The following is a 27,457-nucleotide window of genomic DNA, read 5'->3' as shown; positions in this document are numbered from 1 at the left end:
GGCTGTCTATGGGACTGTCCATGGGGGTGTCTATGGGGCAGACGGGGTGGAGAAGGGAGGAGGGGGTGGTTATGGGGCTGGCTATGGGGAAGAGGGGGTGGCTATGGGGTGGAGGAGGGAGACTGTGGCTATGGGGGTTTCTATGGGACAGAGAGGGTGGAGGAGGGAGGCGTGTCTATGGGGCAGAGGGAGTGGCTATGGGGCAGAGGAGGGAGGGGGTGTTATTGGGAGTGTGTCTATGGGTCAGAGGAGGGGGTGTCCATGGGGGTGTCTATGGGGTGGAGGATGGAGGAGGGGGTGGCTATGGGGGAGGGGATGTCACTGGGGTTTCATTGGGGTGTCTATGGGATGGGGGGGCAGCTATGGGAGTGTCACTGGGGGTGTCTATGGGGCAGAGGGGGAGGCTATGGGGGTGTCACTGGGGGTGTCTATGGGGCAGAGGGGCGGCTATGGGGGTGTCACAGGGGGTGTATGGAGCAGAGGGGGAGGAGGTGGGAGGGGGTGTCACTGGGGGTGTCTATGGGGCAGAGGGGGAGGCTATGGGGGTGTCTATGGGGGTGTCTATGGGGCAGAGGGGGTGTCACTGGGGGTGTCTATGGGGCAGAGGGGCGGCTATGGGGGTGTCACGGGGGGTGTGTATGGAGCAGAGGGGGAGGAGGTGGGAGGGGGTGTCACTGGGGGTGTCTATGGGGCAGGGGGGCGACTACGGGGTGTCACTGGGGGTGTTTGTGGGGGAGGGGGGGTTATGGGGGTGTCACTGGGGGTGTCTATGGGGCAGGGGGGCGACTACGGGGTGTCACTGGGGGTGTTTGTGGGGGAGGGGGGGCTATGGGGGTGTCACTGGGGGTGTCTATGGGGCAGAGGGGCAGCTATGGGGGTGTCACGGGGGGTGTATGGAGCAGAGGGGGAGGAGGTGGGAGGGGGTGTCACTGGGGGTGTCTATGGGGCAGAGGGGGTGTCACTGGGGGTGTCTATGGGGCAGAGGGGCGGCTATGGGGGTGTCACGGGGGGTGTGTATGGAGCAGAGGGGGAGGAGGTGGGAGGGGGTGTCACTGGGGGTGTCTATGGGGCAGAGGGGCGGCTATGGGGGTGTCATGGGGGGGTGTATGGAGCAGAGGGGGAGGAGGTGGGAGGGGGTGTCACTGGGGGTGTCTATGGGGCAGAGGGGGTGTCACTGGGGGTGTCTATGGGGGTGTCTATGGGGCAGAGGGGCGGCTATGGGGGTGTCACGGGGGGTGTGTATGGAGCAGAGGGGGAGGAGGTGGGAGGGGGTGTCACTGGGGGTGTCTATGGGGCAGGGGGGCGACTACGGGGTGTCACTGGGGGTGTTTGTGGGGGAGGGGGGGCTATGGGGGTGTCACTGGGGGTGTCTATGGGGCAGGGGGGCGACTACGGGGTGTCACTGGGGGTGTTTGTGGGGAAGGGGGGGCTATGGGGGTGTCACTGGGGGTGTCTATGGGGCAGAGGGGCGGCTATGGGGGTGTCACGGGGGGTGTATGGAGCAGAGGGGATGGAGGTGGGAGGGGGTGTCACTGGGGGTGTCTATAGGGCAGAGGGGGTGTCACTGGGGGTGTCTATGGGGCAGAGGGGCGGCTATGGGGGTGTCACGGGGGGTGTGTATGGAGCAGAGGGGGAGGAGGTGGGAGGGGGTGTCACTGGGGGTGTCTATGGGGCAGGGGGGCGACTACGGGGTGTCACTGGGGGTGTTTGTGGGGGAGGGGGGGCTATGGGGGTGTCACTGGGGGTGTCTATGGGGCAGAGGGGCGGCTATGGGGGTGTCACGGGGGGTGTATGGAGCAGAGGGGGAGGAGGTGGGAGGGGGTGTCACTGGGGGTGTCTATAGGGCAGAGGGGGGGTGTCACTGGGGGTGTCTATGGGGCAGAGGGGCGGCTATGGGGGTGTCACGGGGGGGTGTATGGAGCAGAGGGGGAGGAGGTGGGAGGGGGTGTCACTGGGGGTGTCTATGGGGCAGAGGGGGTGTCACTGGGGGTGTCTATGGGGCAGAGGGGCGGCTATGGGGGTGTCACGGGGGGTGTGTATGGAGCAGAGGGGGAGGAGGTGGGAGGGGGTGTCACTGGGGGTGTCTATGGGGCAGAGGGGCGGCTATGGGGGTGTCATGGGGGGGTGTATGGAGCAGAGGGGGAGGAGGTGGGAGGGGGTGTCACTGGGGGTGTCTATGGGGCAGAGGGGGTGTCACTGGGGGTGTCTATGGGGGTGTCTATGGGACAGAGGGGCGGCTATGGGGGTGTCACGGGGGGTGTGTATGGAGCAGAGGGGGAGGAGGTGGGAGGGTGTGTCACTGGGGGTATCTATGGGGCAGAGGGGGTGTCACTGGGGGTGTCACTGGGGGTGTCTATGGGGCAGAGGGGGTGTCACTGGTGGTGTCCCTGGGGGTTTCTATGGGGCAGAGGGGGGCTATGGGGGTGTCACTGGGGGTGTCACTGGGGGTGTCTATGGGGCAGAGGGGGAGGCTATGGGGGTGTCACTGGGGGTGTCTATGGGGCAGAGGGGCGGCTATGGGGGTGTCACGGGGGGGTGTATGGAGCAGAGGGGGAGGAGGTGGGAGGGGGTGTCACTGGGGGTGTCTATGGGGCAGAGGGGGTGTCACTGGGGGTGTCTATGGGGCAGAGGGGCGGCTATGGGGGTGTCACGGGGGGTGTATGGAGCAGAGGGGGAGGAGGTGGGAGGGGGTGTCACTGGGGGTGTCTATAGGGCAGAGGGGGTGTCACTGGGGGTGTCTATGGGGCAGAGGGGCAGCTATGGGGGTGTCACGGGGGGTGTGTATGGAGCAGAGGGGGAGGAGGTGGGAGGGGGTGTCACTGGGGGTGTCTATGGGGCAGAGGGGCGGCTATGGGGGTGTCACGGGGGGTGTATGGAGCAGAGGGGGAGGAGGTGGGAGGGGGTGTCACTGGGGGTGTCTATGGGGCAGAGGGGGCGACTACGGGGGTGTCACTGGGGGTGTTTGTGGGGGAGGGGGTGTCACTGGGGGTGTCCCTGGGGGTGTCTATGGGGCAGAGGGGGTGTCACTGGGGGTGTCACTGGGGGTGTCTATGGGGCAGAGGGAGAGGCTATGGGGGTGTCACTGGGGGTGTCTATGGGGCAGAGGGGCGGCTATGGGGGTGTCACGAGGGGTGTGTATGGAGCAGAGGGGGAGGAGGTGGGAGGGGGTGTCACTGGGGGTGTCTATGGGGCAGAGGGGGCGACTACGGGGTGTCACTGGGGGTGTGTATGGAGCAGAGGGGGAGGAGGTGGGAGGGGGTGTCCCTCGGGGTGTCTATGGGGCAGAGGGGCGGCTATGGGGGTGTCACGGGGGGTGTATGGAGCAGAGGGGGAGGAGGTGGGAAGGGGTGTCACTGGGGGTGTCTATGGGGCATGGGGGCGACTACGGGGTGTCACTGGGGGTGTTTGTGGGGGAGGGGCGGCTATGGGGGTGTCACTGGGGGTGTCTATGGGGCAGAGGGGCGGCTATGGGGGTGTCACGGGGGGTGTATGGAGCAGAGGGGGAGGAGGTGGGAGGGGGTGTCACTGGGGGTGTCTATAGGGCAGAGGGGGGGTGTCACTGGGGGTGTCTATGGGGCAGAGGGGCGGCTATGGGGTTGTCAGGGGGGGGTGTATGGAGCAGAGGGGGAGGAGGTGGGAGGGGGTGTCACTGGGGGTGTCTATGGGGCAGAGGGGGTGTCACTGGGGGTGTCACTGGGGGTGTCTATGGGGCAGAGGGGGAGGCTATGGGGGTGTCACTGGGGGTGTCTATGGGGCAGAGGGGCGGCTATGGGGGTGTCACGGGGGGGTGTATGGAGCAGAGGGGGAGGAGGTGGGAGGGGGTGTCACTGGGGGTGTCTATGGGGCAGAGGGGGTGTCACTGGGGGTGTCTATGGGGCAGAGGGGCGGCTATGGGGGTGTCACGGGGGGTGTGTATGGGGCAGAGGGGGTGTCACTGGGGGTGTCTATGGGGGTGTCTATGGGGCAGAGGGGCGGCTATGGGGGTGTCGCGGGGGGTGTGTATGGAGCAGAGGGGGAGGAGGTGGGAGGGTGTGTCACTGGGGGTATCTATGGGGCAGAGGGGGTGTCACTGGGGGTGTCACTGGGGGTGTCTATGGGGCAGAGGGAGAGGCTATGGGGGTGTCACTGGGGGTGTCTATGGGGCGGAGGGGCGGCTATGGGGGTGTCACGGGGGGTGTGTATGGAGCAGAGGGGGAGGAGGTGGGAGGGGGTGTCACTGGGGGTGTCTATGGGGCAGAGGGGCGGCTATGGGGGTGTCACGGGGGGTGTATGGAGCAGAGGGGGAGGAGGTGGGAGGGGGTGTCACTGGGGGTGTCTATGGGGCAGAGGGGGTGTCACTGGGAGTGTCTATGGGGCAGAGGGGCGGCTATGGGGGTGTCATGGGGGGGTGTATGGAGCAGAGGGGGAGGAGGTGGGAGGGGGTGTCACTGGGGGTGTCTATGGGGCAGAGGGGGTGTCACTGGGGGTGTCTATGGGGGTGTCTATGGGGCAGAGGGGCGGCTATGGGGGTGTCACGGGGGGTGTGTATGGAGGAGAGGGGGAGGAGGTGGGAGGGGGTGTCACTGGGGGTGTCTATGGGGCAGGGGGGCGACTATGGGGTGTCACTGGGGGTGTTTGTGGGGGAGGGGGGGCTATGGGGGTGTCACTGGGGGTGTCTATGGGGCAGGGGGGCGACTACGGGGTGTCACTGGGGGTGTTTGTGGGGGAGGGGGGCTATGGGGGTGTCACTGGGGGTGTCTATGGGGCAGAGGGGCGGCTATGGGGGTGTCACGGGGGGTGTATGGAGCAGAGGGGGAGGAGGTGGGAGGGGGTGTCACTGGGGGTGTCTATAGGGCAGAGGGGGTGTCACTGGGGGTGTCTATGGGGCAGAGGGGCGGCTATGGGGGTGTCATGGGGGGGTGTATGGAGCAGAGGGGGAGGAGGTGGGAGGGGGTGTCACTGGGGGTATCTATGGGGCAGAGGGGGTGTCACTGGGGGTGTCACTGGGGGTGTCTATGGGGCAGAGGGGGAGGCTATGGGGGTGTCACTGGGGGTGTCTATGGGGCAGAGGGGCGGCTATGGGGGTGTCACGGGGGGTGTGTATGGAGCAGAGGGGGAGGAGGTGGGAGGGGGTGTCACTGGGGGTATCTATGGGGCAGAGGGGGTGTCACTGGTGGTGTCCCTGGGGGTTTCTATGGGGCAGAGGGGGGCTATGGGGGTGTCACTGGGGGTGTCACTGGGGGTGTCTATGGGGCAGAGGGAGAGGCTATGGGGGTGTCACTGGGGGTGTCTATGGGGCAGAGGGGGGCTATGGGGGTGTCCCTGGGGGTGTCTATGGGGCAGAGGGGGTTATGGGGTGTCACTGGGGGGGTCTGTCTCTGTCCGTGTAGCCGGGGGGGCCGGGCCCGGGGGGGCGCAGGGGGACACCGGGTTGCCCTGGTGACGGGGTCCCTGGATGGTCGGGGGGGCAGGGCTCATGCCACCTGTACGCTGAATATTAATAAGGGATCATTAATATTCACGATACACTGATTAATTATTCATAAAGATAGGCCCTTAGCAACGGCCAAGGCCCCAGTAGGCCCTTAGTAACAGATTGTTCTCTTTCAAATCTGTCATCTGGACACTGTTAGGGACGGAGGCCAAGGAATGGCTGATTCGATCTTCTGTTGGCTGGCTTGTCTGTCATTTATAGTGATTGACAGCCAAAGTGAGTGAATTATGACTATTCGTACTCCCATTGGCTGCTTGAGCTGTCGATCTAACCAAGGGGGTGAGCCTGTTGGATCTTAGGCATTGATTGGCCGGTCTGAATGTCAATTACTAATAGGGCAGGCTGTTGAACTCGTTGCGTGGTCTCATTGGTCAATCTACATCTCAATCTCGGAAGTGGGGCGGAGTTTAACCAAACCTCTGGAGTCCATTGGTTGTTCTATCTATCATTCTTACAAGCTGACGGGTTCATACGGGAGTTGCCTCCTCCCATTGGTTGTCCCCAGCGGGCAGGGGTCGGGTTTCTTGGCATTCCGCTCCCCCATTGGTTGGTTCTGGGGAAGGAGGCGGGACGTTCTCCTCAGTGCCGGGCCGGGCGGCTGCGGGAGGAGGAAGCAGCCGCCGCCGCGGCAGGAGAGACGGGACGAGCCGAGGGGCCGGAGCAGCCCCGGCGGCCGGTGCGGGCGCCATGGAGGACGGAGTCTATGGTAGGGGCCTGGGACTGTACCACTCTCGGGGCGGGCCATACTATTGCGGGGCCCCGCCCATTCACGGCTGGCTGTCGGGGGGGCGGGGCTGGGTTGGGCTGAACCGAACCATTCCCGCCTTTGTAGGGGTGTTTGGGCTGCACCATTCTCTTGCTGGTCGGGAGGTGGCAGGGCTGTACCATTCCTCCCCTTAATGGGGGGGGGAAGGGTGGCCTGAACCATTCCCACCCCGAATGGGTAGCTTGCCCCCTTACAGTGTAGGGCTGGACTGTGCCATTCTTTTCCTTATGGGGCGTGAGCTGTACCATTGCTTCCCATAATGGAGAGCGGGAGGGGTTGAGGAGGGGGTTGGGCTCAACCATTCCCTCCCAGAGGGGGAATGAGGAGAGGGTTGGGCTGTGCCATTCCGGAAATGAAGAGGGGGGTTGGGCTGAACCATTCCCGGTGTTTGGGCGATACCATTCTCTTGCTCATGGAGGAGCTGGGTTGTATTAATGCTCATAATGGAGAGTGGGCTCCCTTTTGGGGGGAGGTGGGGAGGAAAGGGTTGGGCTGAACCATTTATTCCCCTATGGGGAGGGTGGTGTCGGACTGAACCATTACCACTTGCTCCTCACCTGCCCACCCCTCTCCATTGACTCCCCTGCCCCCCCCCCGGCCTTGTCCTTCGCCCGCCCCCCGGATTGTTAGCAGCATTTATGAATTGGAAGCTCCTTGGGGCAGGGGGCTTTGTTCTGTGTTTGTACAATCCCTGGCTGACAGGATCCAACTAATACATACCCCTGTACAGCTCCTGGCGCCGTGGGGCCTGATCCGGGGCTGGAGCTCCCAGGGGCCGACAGGATTCAAATAATACATACCCGTGTACAGCTCCTGGCGCCGTGGGGCCCGGGGCTGGGGCTTGCAGTGGTCCTGCACTGCAAATAAACAATGGGACAGGGCTGGTATCCTGGAAGGCCCTGGGACGTCACATCGGAAGGCAACTAAACCTGAGCTCTCAGCCTCCTGCCACAGCTAAGGCCTGGAACTTGCACAGATTTTGTGCTGGTCTAACCATGTTGGTAAAAATACCTCTCCCTATGGGCCCTGCAGGGGCAGGAAATAGCTGCAGTGCAGGGCACCCTGGCCATGCCCCCCATCTGCCCCCTATGGCAGCTGCGTCTCTGCACTGGGCAGGGGATCCCTGTATAAACAGCCCCTCTGCCCACCTCACCCTGCAGGTGTCACATGAAATTCAAGAAACACTCACATGCATCCCGCTTCCTCCCTCGCTCCTAGAACAGGGGGTTCCTGCCTCAGGCTAACCTCTGATTTCCATCCCAGTGCCCCCGGACCTGACCCCCGAGGAGCGGCTGGAGCTGGAGAACATCCGGCGGCGGAAACAAGAGCTGCTGGTGGAAATCCAGCGGCTGCGGGATGAGCTGAGCGAGGCCATGAATGAGGTGGAAGGTCTGGAGGCGAATGAGGGCAGGTAATGAATGTGCTGATCCTGAGGAGCTGTGTCCCAGCGCTGGGCGAGGGATCCCCGTATACCCAGCCCCCATGTCCCACCCCAGAAGGGTCGCATCTCAGTGTTGGGCCCCTGTATACCAAGCCCCTGCCCCACCATGGTCTTGTACGCTGCTGGGGCTATTCCAAGTGCTGAATCCTGTGGTTTTTCTCCATCCAACCCACAGCAAAACCCTTCAGAGGAACCGGAAGATAGGGATGGGCCGCAAGAAATTCAACATGGATCCTAAAAAGGTAAGAGGGGAGGGGGCTGGGAGCTAGGACGCCTGGGTTCTATCCCAGCTCTGGGAGGGGAGTGGGGGCCAGTGGGCAAAGCAGCGGGGGCTGGGAGCCAGGACTCCTGAGCTATATGTCTCGTCCCTTTCCCTCCGTGTGCATCAGTTTCCCCGGTGGAAGGGGAGGTGATGGCTGGGGCGGGGGGCTGGGAGCCAAGGGGTGCGGTCAGGCACCTGACTCCACTCGCTCGGTCCTTGGCACAGGGCATCCAGTTCCTGGTGGAGAATGAGCTGCTGCACAACACGCCGGAGGAGATCGCCCGGTTCCTCTACAAGGGGGAGGGGCTCAACAAGACGGCCATCGGGGACTACCTGGGGGAGAGGTGAGGGGGCGGGACCATCGGGGGCTAGCTGGGTGAGAAGGGAAGGGCTGGGGCCATTGGGGACTAGCCGGGGGGAGATGGGCGGGGGTGGAGCCATTGGGGACTAGCTGTGGGGGGGGCATCAGGGACTAGCCAGGGGGGTGCGGGCCTGTGGGTAGGGGCTGCAGCCATTGGGCTCCGCCAGGGATGGGAGCTCTGGGAGTTCTGTCTCATGGGGAGGGGGACAGACCGGGGTGGGGGAGGGTATTTCGCCTCTGACCCCGGCCCCGCCCCCCGCAGGGAGGACTTTAACATCGCGGTGCTGCACGCCTTCGTCGACCTGCACGAGTTCACTGACCTCAACCTGGTGCAGGCGCTGCGGTGAGCTGGGGGGGCGGGGATGTGGAGGGGGAAGATGGGAAGGTTTGGGGGCAGAGAGGGATCAGGGGGCTGGGGGAGGGGGATGTGGAGGGGGAGGGTGGGAAGGTTTGGGGGCAGAGAGGGATCAGGGGGCTGGGGGAGGGGGATGTGGAGGGGGAGGGTGGGAAGGTTTGGGGGCAGAGAGGGATCAGGGGGCTGGGGGAGGGGGATGTGGAGGGGGAGGGGGAGGGTGGGAAGGTTTGGGGGCAGAGCGGGATCGGGGGGCTGGGGGAGGGGGATGTGGAGGGGGAGGGTGGGAAGGTTTGGGGGCAGAGCGGGATCGGGGGGAGGGGGCTCGGGGGGCAGCTCACCCTCCCCTTTATCCCAGGGGTGGGGAGGCTGGTGCGGGTCCCCTACTTACGTGCCCCCCCCCCCCCAGGCAGTTCCTATGGAGCTTCCGCCTGCCCGGGGAGGCCCAGAAGATCGACCGCATGATGGAGGCCTTCGCCCAGCGTTACTGTCTCTGCAACCCCGGCGTCTTCCAGTCCACAGGTACCGCGGGGCCCGGACGCCTGGGTTCTCTCCCCAACCCGGGGAAGGGGGTAGGGCGTAATGGTTAGAGCAGGGGGAGGCTCATAGCCAGGACGCCTGGATTCTCTCGCCAGCTCAGGGAGGGGAGTGGGGGCTAGTGGTTAGAGTGAGGGGAGGGCTAGGAGCCAGGACGCCTGGGTTCTCTCCCTGTTCTGGGATGAGGGTGGGGTCTAGTGGGTGCATTCCTCCTACCGTCCCCCCTTCCTCCCCCAGACACCTGCTACGTGCTCTCCTTCGCCGTCATCATGCTGAACACCAGTCTGCACAACCCCAACGTGCGAGACAAACCCACGGTGGAGAGATTCATCACCATGAACCGGGGCATCAACGACGGGGGCGACCTGCCCGAGGAGCTGCTGCGGGTGAGGGCGGGATACCGGGCAGGGGTCTGATCCGGGGGGCGGGATACTGGGGTACATGGGCCCATGGGTCTGGCCTGCTGGTGAGGACGGGGTGTAGCTTGTCTTACTCCACCCCTCAGGAAAAGGGGTATGGGCTCTGACTGTTGTCGTTGGGGGTATGGCCTTATTCTGACCGCACCCCTTGAGTGGGGCGTGGCCTCTTTTGACTCCACCCCCTTCCCCCCCCAGAACCTGTACGACAGCATCCGGAACGAGCCGTTCAAGATCCCGGAGGACGATGGGAACGACCTGACCCACACGTTCTTCAATCCAGACCGGGAGGGCTGGCTGCTGAAGCTGGGTGAGAGCAGGGACCCCCCTCCCCGAACCTCTACACTCCCCATCCCCACCTCCGCGATCTCTGCATGCCTCTGCGCTCTCCTCTCTCTGTGTCCCACCGACCTCCCGCTGTGTCCTCAAAGCACCGACCTTCCTTCCGCAGCTCCAGGAATAATACCCGCCCCCCAACCCCGCCCAGCCCGGGCTAGGATGCCTGGGTCCGTCCCCCCACCCCGGCTAGGGCTCCTGGATCCATCCCCTCCCAAGCCTCGGCTAGGACTCCTGAGTCCATCCCCGCCGCAGACTCCAGCCTCGGCTAGGGCTCCTGGGTCCGCCTGCTCCCTCCCGGCCTTGGCTCGTGTTCCTGGGTCCGCCCCCCCATCTCCCCCGGCTAGGGCTCCTGGGTCTGCCCCCTACCCCGGCCTCAGCTAGGGCTCCTGGGTCCCCTCCCCCCACCCCTCCAGCCTTCAGTTGGCCCCTGTCTGTGTCCGTCTGTCCCTGCCCCGCTCGCTGGGCCTCCCCTAGGCCACCTGAGTCTGACTCTGCTTCCTTCCCCACGGGGCCTTTGAGGGCACCACCCCGCCCCTCAATTCCCCCGCCCAGGGTTGAGTGTTCCGGGGGGGGCGCTACACAGCTATAGGGGGAGCCCCCCACCCCCAAGGCATTGGGATCCCAGTTCACAGCACCCCCAGGTTCAACGCAGGTGCCTCCCAGACTAGCGGGGCCATGAGGGGTCAGGATGGGGGTCACACGGACCCCATGGCAGCTCAGTCAGAAGCACAGGCTGGATTTGGGGGGATTGGGGTCACAGGTGGGTAAGGGGGAGGTGTCCAAAGCTGGGTGGGGTTGTTCTGGAGACTGGGAGGGTTGCTGCGGTGGGGGGGTAGGCGGAGGGATCTATGGGGGGTGATGGGGAAGGGAGGTGGGTACAGACCTGGATGGACCTTGGTTGAGGCCTGACTCCCTTGCTGCCTCTAGGGGGCAGCAGAGAGCTATTGGGAGGGGGGTGAGCAGGGATCAGCTCCCAGGAGCCAGGAAGGGGGCTGGGGATCAGGACGCCTGGGTTCCATCATCGCTCTGGGAAGGGAGTGGGGGCTAGTGGTTAGAGCAGGGGGCTGGGAGCCAGGACGTCTGGGTTCTCTCCCATCTCTGGGAGGATAGTGGGGGGCTAGTGGTTAGAGCTGCGGGTTAGAGGTGAGCGCCGGGCTCCAGGACTCCTGGGTCCTATTTAATCTTATCCCCAGCCCCCGGGGCAGGGAATGGCCATCCGGGACGATGGGTGCTGTCCCTCGCAGGGAAAAGCTGGACAGAGCCCCCCCGCCCCCCCACTCCCTCGCTTTGTGTATCAAACCCCTGTGGCCCCCCACAGCCAGCAAAAAGGACATTCCCTCCCCCCTCCCTGAGATTCCCCCCCTCCGCGCTGATCCCTGCGGCAGGGGTGTTATTTGACCGTGTTTTTTCCTCCTCACATGGATATAACTGATTTTTCCTCTTTCTCTCTCTTCTCTCTTCTCTTCCCCCCGCTCCCCTCTTTCTTTCTCTCCCTCCCCCGTTTTCCTTCCCGCCCCCCACGGCCCCCCCACCCCCACCCCCACGCCGCTGATGCCACTTGTGCTCGGGTCTCACCGTTCCTCCCCAGGAGGTAGGTAACGGAGGGGGAAGCCGCTGCTGGAATGGGGGGTGGGGATCCCAGCCCCAAATAGCGCCTCGCCCCGTTAGGGCCGCATCACCGCAGTAGAGATTCGCCCCAACACCTGACCCCCCGGAGTGTTGGAACTGGGTGCGGGGGGGCGGGTCTGGCCCCTTGAGGGCAGGGGGTTGCCGGAAGCCCCCTGGAATCTCCGCACAGGTTGCAAAGGTCCCGGATGAGGGATTGTCTCAGGGACAGTCGTGCCACACGGGGTCCCCCCAAATGGGACCTGGTGGTTAGAGCGGGGGGGCGGGGGCTGGGAGCCAGGACTCCTGGGTTCTCTCCCCAGCTCTGGGAGGAGAGTTCTGCCAGTGACAACAGTTTCTCAGGCTTCCCTCCGCCCCGCGGGTCACCCGCTTGGAGTCAAGGGGCAGCTGCGTGGGGTCTTATGCCTGAAATTGTCCCCCCCCCACATGTGCCCAGGCGAGGGTACTGTGTCTATCCCAGCATGCCCTGGGGCAGGCCTGGTCCTCTTCTCACGCTGCCCCTGAGTGGACCGGCCCAACAGGATCGATAGCTGCCCCCCCAGAAGCCCCCGTCACTGAGCCCCCAATCTCTGCTTCCCCTGCAGGCGGGCGCGTGAAAACATGGAAAAGACGCTGGTTCATTCTGACGGACAACTGCCTGTACTATTTCGAGTACACCACGGTGAGCCCCCCAGCCCCCCGGAGCAGCCCCCACGGGGTCCGCCCACAAGGCCCCCCCCCCCCCCCCGCCTTGGTACCTGGTTTCTGACAATGCCCAGCGCTGCCGGCTTCAGAGGAAGACCCAAGCGCTCCCCTAGTGGTCAGTGATGGAATCGCCTGCCCCTTGCGTGAGCCCCCTGCCCCCAGTCACTATGGGGTTGGGCTGGGCCCCACAGACAGCCCCTGCAGGAACCCAGGGGCTTCTGCCACTCGCCCTTCTGGGCCTGGGGCTCCCTGGCTCTCCCCACTTAGCTCCGTAGCCAGTGGCAGGGAGTCCCGCAGGCCGCTCCTCATCTCCCCTGACTCCAGCTTTGTTCCCCACTCAGGACAAGGAGCCGCGGGGGATCATCCCACTGGAGAACCTGAGCATCCGGGAGGTGGAGGACCCCCGCAAGCCGGTGAGCGCAGCGCCCCGTGCTCCCCCACCCCTCAGGGCCTTCTTGCCCCCGATGTTCACCTTGTCTGTCCTTCGTCAGCCTGTCCTTATCCTCTCCTTCATGGCCGCCCTCCTCCTCCTGTCTATCCATCCGCGCGGCCGCCCCCTCCATCCATCCACATCCACCCCTCCATCCCTCCGCGCATCTTCCCCATCCCTCCTCCGCTCCATCCATCCCCGCCCCCTCCATTCATCCCTCCATCCATCCATCCACGCATCTTCCCCCTCCATCCATCCATCCACGCATCTTCCCCCTCCATCCATCCCTCCATCCATCCATCCACGCATCTTCCCCCTCCCTCCCTCCATCCACGCACCCGCCCCCTCCATCCGTCCACGCATCTTCCTCCTCCCTCCATCCATGCACCTGCCCCCTCCATCCATCCATCCACACGTCTTCCCCATCCCTCCCTCCCTTGCTCCATCCATCCATGCATCTTACTCCTCCCTCCATCCGTGCATCCTACCCATCCCTCCCTCCCCCCATCGATCTGCGCACCTGACCCCTCCATCCATCCACACCCTTCACTCCATCCATCCACGCATCTTCCCCATCCCTCCCTCCTCGCTCCATCCATCCACACACCTTCCCCGCCTTCCCTCGCTCCCTCCATCCATTCATACACCCCCTGTCCATCCTACGCACCTTCCCCCCATCCCTCCCTCCATCCCTCCATGCATGCACCCCCCGCCTCCATCCGCATCCCCCTTCTTTCCTCCATCCATTCCTGCAGCTTTTGACCCTTGTAGATCAGGCTCCACTCACATTGTGCTCTCAACTCCAACCTTTCATTTCAAGCAAAAATGACTTGACGTTGCCTGAGTTTGCCGAGAGCCTGAGCCCATCGTTGCGGGTTGGGGGGAATCATCCCTGGGTGTCACCGATGTGGCCTGAGCCCGCTGAGAGCTTGAGCCCATCCCTGGGTGTGTTGGGGGAGGCAAATCGTTCCTGGGGCTGGGGGGGGAGGGAATCGACGCAACCTGAGCCCATGGCTGATTCTGTCTCCCCCCCCGCCCCCGTTCCCCCCAGAACTGCTTTGAGCTGTACATTCCCAACAACAAGGGCCAGCTGATCAAGGCCTGCAAGACGGAGGCCGACGGGCGGGTGGTGGAAGGGAACCACCTGGTCTATCGCATCTCGGCCCCCACGCAGGAGGAGAAGGACGAGTGGATCAAATCCATCAAGTGAGGAGCACCCCCACCTGCCCCCACCCCCTCCCAGAGCTGGGGATAGAACCCAGGGGTCCTGGCTCCCAACCCCCTCCCAGGGTATTGTGGGTGGATGGTTCCAGCTTGTGATGGGGGGGGGGGGTGGCAGGTGAAGTCTGATCCATCCCATTTGGTGGCGGGGGGGAGAGACAGGGCATGTGCGGGCAGGGGCGTTCCCAGCAAGGGTGGAGGGGCCGTGCGGCCCCCATGGTGTGACTCCCCCAAGCCCAGGGGTCTGTCTCAGCCTCCCCCTCTCAGGCACCTGGCTGCAGCGAGATTCCCTGCCCACCACTGACCCCCCGCTCCCCGCAGGGCTGCCGTCAGCGTGGACCCCTTCTACGAGATGCTGGCCGCCCGCAAGAAGCGCATCTCAGTCAAGAAGAAACAGGAGCAGGCGTGAGCTGGGCTGGCCAGCAGGCTGCCTTTCCGTGCCCCCCCTAACCCACCTCCCTGGGCGCCTCTAAAACTGACACCCCCCTGGGCCGGGGGGGCCCAGCCACGGACAGACAGACGGACAGAGCAGCACTGACTTCCCCTCCCCCAGCATCTGTGTGCACCGCCAGCCGGATCTGTCTTCCCCACCCCTACTCCCCCCAGGGACCCTACTTTGGGATACAGCCCCTCTCCAGGAGCCACTGGGTACCATGGGCCAGCAACCCCTTCCTCGCCCGTGGGGGCTGCAGCCTGGGCCAGGGGCCTCTGCCATGCCCTGGGCTCAGGACCTTGCAGCAGGTTGTGATCAGGAGTGACTCCAGATCCACCCTGAGGGAGCCGAGATCAGAATCCGACCCTGCCCCCATTGCAATTAGGAGGGACTCTGGAATCTGACCCTGCCCCCATTGCAATTAGGAGGGACTCTGGAATCTGGCCCTGCCCCCACTGCAAACAGGAGTGACTCCGGTTTGGCCCTGACTCCGTATCCTCAGCACTTTCCTTCACGGGTCTCTGGATTTTCACTGGCTGACGCCAAGCTCCTATCTACACTAATTAGCCCCGAGATGCAATAAGCTCTTGCCTAGCAGCCCCTGAGACAGCCGCCCCTTCCCTTCCAGCTGGCTGGGAATTTCCCCCCCATGCTATGCTCCCACCATGGCACTCAGCACCAGGGGCTAGCGGGGTCCTATGGTGCACTGGTGCAGATGCGCTGCTGTCTTTGGGGTCTTCCCCCCCCCCCCCCCCGCGTATTCCAGCAATGCCAGGCATGGGGTGGGGGGCATTCCTCCCCCCCTCCCCCCACCGGCAATGCCGACGGGCCCTCTGCAGCGCCCCCTGGCAGCCAGCAGGGGGAACTGAAGTTCTTCCCTCCTCGGGGCAGCTAGCGGAGGGGGAGTTTTAGCCCGCCCCGTGGCCTGCCCCTCACCAGCTCATCTTTAAATCTCCCCAACGGGGGGTAGCCCCCCCACCCCCATGTATACACTATTGGCTCTAGAGCTGGGGGTCCATCTGGAGCCCCTCTATTTCCATGCACCCCCTCTGGGCTCCAGGAACGTACACTACGGACTGGGAGGGGGCTGGGGAGCGCCCCCCGAGGTTGAAAGCCCTTTGCTTTCGCCTGCTGTGGAATCCCGTCCTTCTGATTACTCTCCTGCCACGAGCGCGAGGCGCCGTCGGAAAGCCTGGCCTGGCGCCGCCGGGAGCAGATGTGGGGCCCCCGCACCGGGACCAATCCCTGGGCCCCCTCCCCACCTTTCTGGCTCAGCCCCCGCAGGGCGTCCTGGGAGGAACCCCCGGATCGTCGGCTCCCAGAGGCAACCGCGTGGCAACAGGACCAAGCCGGTGGGACCCATCTCCTCCCACACCTGGGACCCCCTGGACTTGCTGCCTCCTCCCGACGCAGGGGGATTTCACCCCACCCCAGGCGCTGGTGTGGACAGAGAGGGGCAGGCGCCAGCCCCGGGCCTGCCACGGGATTCCAGGGCGGGTTCAGGTTTTTGTAATTGTTATTTAAGGATTTAATGGATGCAACTTTCAACGGAATAAAAACACTACAGTCTTGAGTACAGCCAGGGGGCCGCTGGGTGTCTGGGGGCGGGCGGGGGGGTATCCACTCAGGGCATCAAACACCCAGGGCCAGCATGGGGAAGGAGCACCGAACTGGCCTGGCACCAGCAGCAGCTTAAACTCTGTTTGGGGCTGGGAGCCAGGACTCCTGGGTTCTATCCTGGCTCTGGGAGGGGAGTGGGGCCTAGTGGCTAGAGCAGGGGGTGGCGGGGAGCCAGGACTCCTGGGTTCTGTTACACTGAGCTGGGGGGCTGGATGATGCAGGTGGCTTCTGGCGCAGGATTTGAGCACCCCGTGGCACCGTGAGCTTGGCTGACCTCTGTCCGTCCCCCCTGCCTCTAGCCAGCGGCGGGGGCCGGGTGCTGGGGCGTGGGGCTCTTTAGCCAGGGACCTACGTTCCCTCTAAGCTGCGCGGGCAGCAGACTCTCAAGGGCCTCTCCCCGGCCCTCAGCTGTTGTGGCGAGACAGGGCTGGGGGGAGTCCTCTCTCCTTGGGGCAGCCTGCACCCCAAATCCCTCATCCCTGGCCCCACCACAGAGTCTGCAGTCCCAGCTGGAGCCCTCACACCCCCTGCCCCAGCCTGGAGCCCTCACACACCCCCAGCCCTGAGGCCCCTCCTATACCCCAAACCCCTCATCTCCGGCCCCACCCCAAATCCTGCACCCCCAACTGGAGCCTTCATGCCCCACCTAACCCCCGGCTCCAGCCTGGAGCCCCCTCCTGCACCTAAACTCGCTCCTGGAGCCTGCAGCACTCCAGCCCTGAGCTCCCTCCTGCACCCCAACCCCTTCATCCCTGGCCCCACCCCAGAGCCTGCACCCCCCACACACTCCAACCCTCTGCCCCAGCCCTGAGCCTCCCACCATGCTCCAAACCCTTCAGGCCCACCCCTGCCGCATGAGTTTTGTAGTTCATTCTGCAGATTGAGGTAAAAAAGTAGAGGGAACACTGGGGGACCCCTTGCCCGCTGGTGGGATGCGGCCACTTCTGGGGTGGGGCGTGTTGGGTATTTGGCGCACTCAGACAAAGCACTGACTCACAGCGCTGGGGCGGCTGCTGCTCCCTTGGCAGGTTTATTCTGTCCTTTCCGAGGAAGAAAATAGCATCGAATCCTACATAAAACAGCGCCGAGCTACGCGACACGGGACACCGCGTATGTACCGCCAGCCGCAGGCCAACAGCCACAGCTATATACAACAGGAGAGGAAGGGGGTCTCCCAGCCCCCCTGCTCTAACCACTAGACCCCACTCCTCTCCCAGACTTGGGGAAAGAACCCAGGCGTCCTCCCAGCCCCTCACACAACTAGACTCCACTCCCCTCTCTCCCAAAGGCAAGGATAGAACCCAGGAGCCCTGGCTTCCAGCCCCCCATCCTTCCCCCGCTGTCATCACTCGCCCCCACTCCTCTTCCTGAGCTGAAGAGAACCCAGGCATCCGGGCCTCCAGCCCCCTGTGGGCCAGGGCTCAGTGGCAGGCATTGAAGGGCAGCTTGGCCACCCCCCCGTGCAGCTCCATGGTGCCCTCAGCCCAGGCCACAATGTCCCCATGGGCGTGGCCAGCGCAGGTGGCCAGCCTGTAGACCTCGCCCGGCGCCAGGACGTGGCTCCACACGTGGAAGTCTGCCAGCTCCCCGATGAAAGCCTGCGTGGCATCGAACCGGCCGCCCAGCGTGTCCTGGGGAGGGGGAGAGCAGAGAGGCCAGGGGTAGATTAGGGAGGGCACAAGCCACCCAACAAGGGGGCTAACCCTGGAGCGGATGCTCTTGCCCTGGGGTGTGTGTGGGGGGGTCTCTTACCTGCTCCTGCCCCAGGATGAAGATGCCCCCTGGCTTGATGGGGTGCCAGGGGGCCAGGTTCTCGCCGCTGCCCCGTCGCACCCCGTCCTGGTAGCTCTCCCAGACGCCGTCCCGCGTCGACCAGGTCACGCAGATGTGATGCCACTTGGCGTCGTGGATGGCCAGGGGCAAGGTGGCAGCCTGGGGGTTGGGGCGTGGGGGGGAAAGGGTTAAGGGCAGTGCTCGCCTCTCCCCCACCAACCCCACCCACGATGGGAGCCCCCCCCGCCCAGCTCCCTGCAGCTGAGCACTCCCTGCTGAACCCCCTGTCCTGCTCCCTACAGCCCAGTGCCCCCCTGCTGAGCTCCCTGCAGCATCGCATCCTCTGCTGACCATGGCAGTCCCCAGCCCCACACCTTGTCATTGATGAGCAGCTCCATGGGGTTATTGCCCCACTCAATGAGCACCAGCTCGTTGGCCTGGCCAGGCACGGAGTAGGAGAAGGGAGTGCCAACACCAGGCGCCGAGCTGGACTTGAGCCAGAGGCAGACAGTGAAGGCGAAGATCTCGTGATGCAGTGTCCTCTTCACCTTGACGTACATGTAGTTGGTGCGGAGGGGGAAGCCCACACGGAAAACCTCGTCTGGCTTCTCCGCCTTGTGCCCTAGAGGGACAAGGTCAGTGCCAGGGCGGCCAGACACAACCAGCCCCGGGGGAGAGGGGACTCTGGCCAATAGCCAGTCAGTCATCTCCCCATGCACTGCTACATCCATCAAATCATCATTCCTTCCAGCTGTTCCTTCAAGTAGCCAGCCCTCATTTCATCCATCCATCCATCCATCCATCCATCCATCCATCCATCTATCCAGGTACCATTTCATCCATGCATTCAGTGCTCCATCCATTGATCCATCCCTCATTTCCTCCATCCATCCATCCATCCATGTACCATTTAATCCACCCATTCAACGCTCCATCCATCGATCCATCCCTCATTTCCTCCATCCATCCATCCATGTATCATTTCATTCACCCATTCAATGCTCCATCCATCCATCCAGGTACCAGTTCATCCATCCATTCAACGCTCCATCCATCGACCCATCCCTCATTTCCTCCATCCATCCATTGATCCATTCCTCATTTCCTCCTTCCATCCATCCATCCAGGTACCAGTTCATCCATCCATTCAGTGCTCCATCCATCGATCCATCCCTCATTTCCTCCATCCATCCATCCATCCATGTACCATTTCATCCACCCATTCAATGCTCCATCCATCCATCCATCCAGGTACCATTTCCTCCATCCATTCAACACTCCATCCATAGCTTCACCCATCAGTGATTCCATCCATCCATTCAATTATCAATTCAGCCATCCATAAGTCCATCCATGCAACTATCTCGCTTTGTAGCTACAATTCCACCCATCTGTCTATTCCGTTATCCCCCGTCCATCCCTGCCGCGAGTCCTATTCATCCATCCACAGCTGCAGTCTGGATCCTTTGCTGCCCACCACCACCCGCTATCCATCTGTCGATGCCCCTGCAACCCTGCCCCTCACCCTTCTCATGAGGCCCGTGGACCCTGTTCTTGTGCCACCGCAGCTCCTCGTGACCATGGTGCGGCTCCCCGTGGCCATGGTGCGGCTCCTCGTGGCTGTGGTGATGGTGCTTGGTGGCGTTGAGTTTCTCTTGGATCTGATGCTCCAAAATGCTGATTTTCTTCTGCAGGGCGTCACGCAGGGAGATGGAGAACAGGGAACTGTTGCGGCTGCGCTGGGGGGTGGGGGTGGGGGTGGGAGGAGGGGACTGTGAGCAAGACCCATCATCCTCTCGGTGCCCATCTACCTTGGTATCCCGCCCCATCCCTGCTACCCTGGATCATCCCCGTGGGCCCATCTACCCTGGTATCCTGCCCCATCCCTGCTACTCTGGATCATCCCCATGGGCCCATCTACCCTGGTATCCCGCCCCATCCCTGCTACTCTGGATCAGCCCCATGGGCCCATCCACCTTGGTATCCCACCCATACCTGCTACCCTGGATCAGCCCCGTGGGCCCATCTACCCTGGTATCCCGCCCCGTCCCTGCTACCCTGGATTAGCCCCATAGGCCCATCTAGCCCAGCATCCCACCCCCTGCCACCCTCCTGGATCATAGAGTCATAAATCCCAAAGCCAGGAAGGGCCAGTGTGCTCACCTAGTCTGACCTGTATCATACAGGCCAGAGACCTGCCCTGCAATAATTCCTATGGAAGACCTTTCAGAGAAATTGCCCCGCTCGACTGAAAACGTGGCCGTGATGGAGAAACCACCACGCTCCTGGGTAAATGGCGCTCACTGTCACCTTATTTCCAGTCCAATTGGGTCTTGGTTCAACCTCCAGCCAACAGATCGGGTCCTCAGCTAGATGGAAGAGCCCATTATTAAATATTTGTTCCCCCTCCATATTGGGATCAAGTCCCGCCTTCCCCTTCTCGTTGTCGAGCTAAATAGCTGGAACTCCTGGCGCCTCTTGCTCTAAGGCGGGTTTTCTAATCCTTTAATCACCCCCGTGGCTCTTCTCTGCCCCCTCGCCAACCGAGCAACGCTCTCCTTGGACGGGGGGGGCACCAGAACCGGATGCAGGAGCCCCGCAGCATCGCCCCAGGGCCAAACCACCTCTCTGCTCCTACTCGAGATTCCCCTGGGGATGCTTCCCAGGTTCCCATTAGCCCTTTTAACCTTTGCATCACACAGGGTAGCTCAGGTTCAACTGATTGGCTGCTACGACCCACCCCCAAATCTTTTCCAGAGTTCCTGCTTCCCAGAAGAGAGCCCCCTGCCCCATCCTGGGAGTCCGGCCAGCATTTGTTCCTAGATGGATACAGGGACATTGAGCCATGTGAAAACCCACATTGCTTGCGGCCAGTTTACCAAGTAATCCAGCCAGCTCTGTAGCTGCGCCCTGTCCTTTACGAAGTTAACCCCCATCCTCAGCTGTCGTGTCCTGTGTAAAAGTCACCAGTGACAATTTCACATTTTCTTCCAGGTCGAAAACGTTAACTCGCCTCAGGACCAGGGCCAATCCTTGCGCTGGGCATCACAAAATGCGGAAGAGATGGCCAGCCCTCTGTGGAGATAGAGGCGGTTAGGGACTATTTAGAAAAGCTGGACGTGCACAAGTCCATGGGGCCGGACGAGTTGCATCCGAGAGTGCTGAAGGAATTGGCGGCTGTGATTGCAGAGCCACTGGCCATTATCTTTGAAAACTCGTGGCGAACCGGGGAAGTCCCGGATGACTGGAAAAAGGCTAATGTAGTGCCAATCTTTAAAAAAGGGAAGAAGGAAGATCCTGGGAACTACAGACCAGTCAGCCTCACCTCAGTCCCTGGAAAAATCATGGAGCAGGTCCTCAAAGAATCAATCCTGAAGCACTTGCATGAGAGGAAAGTGATCAGGAACAGCCAGCATGGATTCACCAAGGGAAGGTCATGCCTGACTAATCTAATCGCCTTTTATGATGAGATTACTGGTTCTGTGGATGAAGGGAAAGCAGTGGATGTATTGTTTCTTGACTTTAGCAAAGCTTTTGACACGGTCTCCCATAGTATTCTTGTCAGCAAGTTAAGGAAGTATGGGCTGGAAGAATGCACTATAAGGTGGGTAGAAAGCTGGCTAAATTGTCGGGCTCAACGGGTAGTGATCAATGGCTCCATGTCTAGTTGGCAGCCGGTATCAAGTGGAGTGCCCCAAGGGTCGGTCCTGGGGCCGGTTTTATTCAATATCTTCATAAATGATCTGGAGGATGGTGTGGATTGCACTCTCAGCAAATTTGCGGATGATACTAAACTGGGAGGAGTGGTAGATACGCTGGAGGGGAGGGATAGGATACAGAAGGACCTAGACCAATTGGAAGATTGGGCCAAAAGGAATCTGATGAGGTTCAATAAGGATAAGTGCAGGGTCCTGCACTTAGGACGGAAGAACCCAATGCACAGCTACAGACTAGGGACCGAATGGCTAGGCAGCAGTTCTGCAGAAAAGGACCTAGGGGTGACAGTGGACGAGAAGCTGGATATGAGTCAGCAGTGTGCCCTTGTTGCCAAGAAGGCCAATGGCATTTTGGGATGTATAAGTAGGGGCATAGCGAGCAGATCGAGGGACGTGATCGTTCCCCTCTATTCGACATTGGTGAGGCCTCATCTGGAGTACTGTGTCCAGTTTTGGGCCCCACACTTCAAGAAGGATGTGGATAAATTGGAGAGAGTCCAGCGAAGGGCAACAAAAATGATTAGGGGTCTGGAACACATGAGTTATGAGGAGAGGCTGAGGGAGCTGGGATTGTTTAGCCTGCAGAAGAGAAGAATGAGGGGGGATTTGATAGCTGCTTTCAACTACCTGAAAGGGGGTTCCAAAGAGGATGGCTCTAGACTGTTCTCAATGGTAGCAGATGACAGAACGAGGAGTAATGGTCTCAAGTTGCAGTGGGGGAGGTTTAGATTGGATATTAGGAAAAACTTTTTCACTAAGAGGGTGGTGAAACACTGGAATGCGTTACCTAGGGAGGTGGTAGAATCTCCTTCCTTAGAGGTTTTTAAGGTCAGGCTTGACAAAGCCCTGGCTGGGATGATTTAACTGGGAATTGGTCCTGCTTTGAGCAGGGGGTTGGACTAGATGACCTTCAGGGGTCCCTTCCAACCCTGATATTCTATGATTCTATGATTCTATGACTCCAGTAGAAACACGCCCGCTCGATGGCGACGCCCTGTTTGCAGTCATGTTTTGAGACCTAGCGTTGGCCGGTTTTTAGTCCACGTCTGTGTGGGCCGTGCGGGTTTATAGCGGTCTGGAGTTTTTAATCAAAATGCCGTGTGCTCCCGCGCGAAACGCCGCCCAGCAGTGGCGGTATATTACAGCAACTCGGTTATCGTTAGCACCCAAACTTGTCGGCTCAGCCAAAAGCGAGATCAAGTCAGTTTGACAGGATCTATTTCCCATAAACCCGTGCTGATTGGCTTTAAGTACATTGCCCTCCTTCAATTCTTTATTGAGTCTTGTATCAGTCACTCCATTAACTTGACACCATCAGATCAGGATTAAACAAAGACGGTGACTGGCTCGCCAACTACAAAAGCAGTTTCTCCTCCCTTGGTATTCACACCTCAACTGCTAGAAGAGGGCCTCATCCTCCCTGATTGAACTAACCTCGTTATCCCTCGCCTGAGTCTTGCTTGCATATTTATAGCTGCCTCTGGAAATTTCCACTACATGCATCTGACGAAGTGGGTATTCACCCATAAAAGCTTATGCTCCAATATGTCTATTAGTCTATAAGGTGCCACAGGACTCTTTGCCGCTTTTACAGATCCAGACTAACATAGCTACCCCTCTGATACTTGACTCCATTAACTTGCTAGGGATTGATGTCAGATCGACAGGCCTGGAACTGCCCGGGGTCATATGCTTTATGCTTTTTAAATAGTGGCACATTAGGTTTCTTCCAGTCTTATGCAACTTTCCCAGTGCTCCAAGACTTACTGGAAATCAACATTAATGGCGCAGAGAGCACCTCAGCTAGCTCTTTTAAAACTCTTGGTTGCAAGTTATCTGGACCTGCTGATTTTAAAAGTCTAACTGTAGTTGCTGCTGTTTACCATCCTCCTGAGATACTAGTGGAATGGAAAGTATGGTATCATATGATAGGCCATCATCTATTTTTCCTCAAATACACAACAGAAATATTTGTTGAACAATTCTACCTTTTCTGCTTTATTGTTCATAATTCTACCATTTCCATCTAGAAATGGACCAATTCCATTGCCAGGATTCTTTTTATATTTAATATACTTAAAAAAACCTTCCTTCTTTTTGCACCTAACTCTGCTGGACATAGACAGCTACTTCTGTCTCTTTGCTTCCCTTATCAATTTTCTACAATTCATAGTTTCTGATTTATATTCATTACTGTCAGCTTCTCCTTTGCTTCTGATTTATATTCATTACTATCAACTTCCCCGTTGCTTCTGATTTATATTCATTACTATCAACTTCCCCGTTGCTTCTGATTTATATTCATTACTATGAGCTTCCCCTATCTTCTAGTTGTTATACCTATCAATCTCGCTATCTGCCTTCACTTCCGCTCTAAGGTTGTGTTGTTAACCAGCACAGCCTTCTTTCTCAGCTGTGGTTTTTGGCCTTCTGATTTAGTGTTCTTAGGCAATTTCCAATGATCATTCACATTTTTCTGATTAAATTCTTCCTTCCAGCTCATTTGGCTTATAATTATATTCAGCTTTGGACTCTGGACTTTACTCTGTTTGCACATTATGAATACCATAAAGCCTGGGTCCCTTGTACCAGAGCCATCATTAATGTCGTGATCAGTTCCTCATTCTCTGTTAGGATGAAATTTTATCCAGAATTCCCCCATGTCAGTGGCTACAGCATTTGAGATAGGAAATTGTCAACTAAGATGTTGAGAAATTCCCAGAATGATTTTGTGTTGGCAGCACATGGCCTCCAAAGTATATTACCCAAATTGAAGCCCCAGTGATCATGCAGCTTTTGTTCCTATACATTATAGGGGGCATAAGTTGTTGTTCACTCTGGTCCCTAGTGTGATTTGAGGGGCCTGTAGCAGACTCCAACTAATAACCCTTCTTGTTCTTTATCTGTTAGGCCATTGATCCCAAAGCGTAGATCATTTCCTTCCGTGTTGAGGCGGAAACAGGGCGTGCCATTGGTGGCGTGGATTTCCCTTTCATCCACCAGGTTTCAGTGATACCAGCTAGATTACCCACATGCGAGCAAGGCCAAAGCCTCTTGGTTGTTACCCAGGCGCCGAGCTTTGCTATACAGGCAACTCAAGGCTTTTTCTCCCCTCACAGCCTTTGCTTCATTATTTTTTCCCTCAGAATCCTGATTTTGGGAGAAGCTCCTCCGCTAGGCCCCACTCCCCTCCCACCATGCTGTGGGGGCAGGCCGGCCAGAGCCGTCAAGCCGAGATCTAACCCAGCTGGACGCAACATTAAGGGAGACCCCCCCAGACCCGCCTGGCCTGGTATTTAGGCCCAGTGCCCAGCTGAGGCCCTGATCTCCTCCCCCAACACCCCTGTCATGGGGGGGGGGATCTGACCCCTACCCCCCACGAGCCAGGCTGTTTACGTTTCCCAGACGCGCTAAGAAGGGACAAGCAGGAAGGAAGAAGCCAAGGGGGTTTATATTTAGCTGAATGCTCCGTCTGGGACCCGAGCTGCTCCCGCTAATCCATCCCCCTCCTCCCACGCAGATGCCCCAAACCCACTGATGCCCCCTGAGCAGCCTTTGTACGGTGCTGGGGGGCAGGCAGCCTGATCCTCATTTAGACCCTACTCCCCTCCCAGAGCCAAGGAGAGACCCCAGGAGTCCTGACTCCCAGCTGCCCTTCCTCTACGTGGGGCATGAATATTCAGTAACGGACTCTCCCCTGTAGCAGAGGAAGGTCGAGCCTGATCCCAGGGCTGGATGTTGAAGCGAGACACATTCCCGCGGGAAACAATGTGCACATTTCTCACGGGGAGAGGCATTAACCAGCGGGACGACGGCCGGGCGGGCGGTGGATTCTCCCTCACCGGCAGCGTTGGGCTGTTCCTCTGAACGCTGGCCCTGGGAACAGCTGGGGGCCGGCCTCGGGCCTGTGCTGTGCAGGAGTTCAGACCACCTGACCACAACAGTCCCTGCTGGCCTTGGAGCTACGACTCTAACCACTAGACCCCACTCCCGTCTCTTGCGCCTTGAGGAATGGGGCACGGGGCCTTTGCCCTCTGGGGGCGCCAGCTCTGATTTGCTCCAGGGCAGGTGGGCTGGCTCAGGGGGGGCGGGGAATGGGGCTTGGGGCCCGTCCCCTCTAGGGGGCGCCGGCTCCCACCCGGCCCCAGGGCAGGGACTGGCTGGCTGCATCCCAGGACCCCATGGAATACGTTAGTCTTCCAGAACGGTCCCAGTAATTCAAGGGCAAAGGGGTCTTAACTGGGGTCTTGGCAGATGTCTTGAAATAGGATCAATCAGGTAATTCCTCCGGGCTCGGATTTGGGGGCTGTTTCTACTTAATTAGTTAAAGCCGGAGGCAGGGGGCTGGGAGCCTGGACTCCTGGGTTCTATCTCTGGCTCTGGGAGGGGGGTGGGGGCTAGTGATCACAGGGGGGTGGGGGCAGCAGGCCATGAGGTTCCTAATTGGGGGAGGGATAAGAGAGGTTGAGATGGAGGAAGGGGTGGGGGGTGTAAACTGAGGTAATGGGGGAGGGGCTGGGCAAGCAATGGCCAAGGATGCAGGGGGATGGGGTAGGGGGCTGACCCTACCCTATCATAGGGGGTGATCCTGCCGCAGGGTGAGAAGGGAGGTTATGGGGGTGACAGCTGGGGACTGATAGGGTAGGGTAGGGTGGGGTGGGGGGGAGGGGGCTGCTCATTGAGCCACTGCAGCATTTAGGGAGGAGGTGGCTGGGGCGTGGGGTGAATGGGGCCCCACAGTATCTGCTGATGCTCCAGCCCCTCCTAGAATGAGTCCAGGGTGTGGAGGGGGGGCACTGGTGGGGGGGGCAGATGATAGGGGTCAGTGGGCAAAGGGGAGAGGTTAATAGGCAGGGCCTGGGGTCGCTGGGGAAGGTAAGAGGGGGAGGCAAAGAGGTGGGATGGGTCCATGGGAAGGGGATGGGGGTCAATGGTTGGGGTGTGGGGGGAGCTGGGGGTCAGTGAGGGTCAGTGGGAGTGGTCGGGAGGGCTGGGGGTCAGTCAGGAGGGGGGTTGATGGGAGGGTTGGGAGGAGGGGGTAAATGGGAGAGGGACTGGGGGTCAGTGAGGAGGGGGAGTCAATGGCTGGGGGTGCTGGCGGTCAGTGAGGAGAAGGGTTGAAGAGAGGGTTGGGGGGCCTGGGGGTCAGTGAGGAGGGGGGTGGATGAGAGGGTTGGGGGCGGGGGTCAGTGAGGAGGGGGATCGATGGTGGGGGGGCTGGGGGTCAGCGAGGAGGGGGTTGATGGGAGGGTTGGGTTGGTGGGGGTTAGCGGGGGGGTTGTTGGCTGGGGGGGGCCAATCCCCCCCTTACCTGGAGGTGCTCCAGCCTCTCCTTGAGCGACTCCAGCATGCGTTCCAGCTGGGGGGGCCGGCGGGCACCTCCCGGGGGGGGTCCTCCATGGTGTTGGGGGTGGCGCTGGCCTTGCGGAAGGCGGCCTCGCTCCCGGCACCACCCAGGGACTCGGGGTGCTCACGGGGCCCGAAGTGGGGGTACTCGTTCTCCCCGGCCGGCCCCCTCCCGGTGCCCGTGGCTCAGGTTGTCCTCGTGCCCATCCAGCCCGGGCTCCCCGCCCGCCCGGCCCTCGCACCGGCTCAGCTTGGCCGTCAGCTCCCGCACCGTCTCCCGCTGGTCCAGGATGGTCTCCTTCTGGTGCACCACCGTCTCCCGCAGGTGCAGGATGGTCTCTTTGGCCTCCTCCAGCGTGCCCGCCCAGTGCCCCCCGGCCCGCGGCTGCGGGGCCTGCTGGCAGCCCGTCTCCGGCTCCAGGGGCATGGGGCTGCAGACGAATTTGGGCAGGGCATACTCCCCCCTGCCGCCGGGCACCCAGCAGAGGGCCCAGAGGAGAGCCCAGGCCAGCCGCATCCCGGCACCCGCCGGACCCCTCGCCACCGCCCCAGCCTTCCTCCCACGGAGGCGCCCGGACGATCTGTGCCTGCAGCCACTTGGCTCGGCGAGCAGCTGGGACTTTTCTTTTCTCTCGCCACCCCCCCCCCCCCCGCTACTGTC

At 61.1% G+C, this 27,457-nt stretch overlaps 2 protein-coding genes across 2 annotated transcripts; one reads left to right on the top strand and one right to left on the bottom strand.

Moving 5' to 3' along the window:
- Positions 1-6,043: 6,043 nt before the first annotated feature.
- Positions 6,044-15,919, top strand: CYTH2 (cytohesin 2). Its single transcript, XM_073322077.1, has 12 exons — positions 6,044-6,179; positions 7,503-7,650; positions 7,856-7,922; positions 8,168-8,286; positions 8,566-8,646; positions 9,065-9,177; positions 9,430-9,578; positions 9,807-9,918; positions 12,158-12,234; positions 12,599-12,670; positions 13,739-13,893; positions 14,230-15,919. Exons 1-12 carry the CDS (start codon positions 6,161-6,163, stop codon positions 14,315-14,317), a joined length of 1,200 nt encoding a protein of 399 aa, XP_073178178.1. The 5' UTR covers positions 6,044-6,160; the 3' UTR covers positions 14,318-15,919.
- A 1,390-nt stretch (positions 15,920-17,309) lies between these two features.
- LOC140902211 (neuronal pentraxin-1-like) lies at positions 17,310-27,380 on the bottom strand. The gene is given in 7 exon segments (XM_073322057.1): positions 17,310-17,592; positions 17,714-17,893; positions 18,109-18,356; positions 19,260-19,473; positions 26,762-26,817; positions 26,820-26,952; positions 26,954-27,380. Coding segments are annotated over 7 exon segments (1,401 nt in total). The 5' UTR covers positions 27,314-27,380; the 3' UTR covers positions 17,310-17,382.
- Positions 27,381-27,457: the final 77 nt, after the last annotated feature.

This window comes from Lepidochelys kempii, chromosome 23 (genome assembly GCF_965140265.1).
Source record: "Lepidochelys kempii isolate rLepKem1 chromosome 23, rLepKem1.hap2, whole genome shotgun sequence".
NCBI lineage: Eukaryota > Metazoa > Chordata > Testudines > Cheloniidae > Lepidochelys > Lepidochelys kempii.
The sequence above is the reverse complement of the archived record's forward strand: the minus strand, read 5'-3'. Positions and strand labels throughout refer to the sequence as shown.

Excerpts from the sequence above, each read along its gene's own strand:
- CYTH2 (XM_073322077.1), top strand. Across the intron at positions 8,287-8,565 it reads GGGGACTACCTGGGGGAGAG|GGAGGACTTTAACATCGCGG; the intron begins GTGAGGGGGCGG and ends CGCCCCCCGCAG. Across the intron at positions 8,647-9,064 it reads AACCTGGTGCAGGCGCTGCG|GCAGTTCCTATGGAGCTTCC; the intron begins GTGAGCTGGGGG and ends CCCCCCCCCCAG.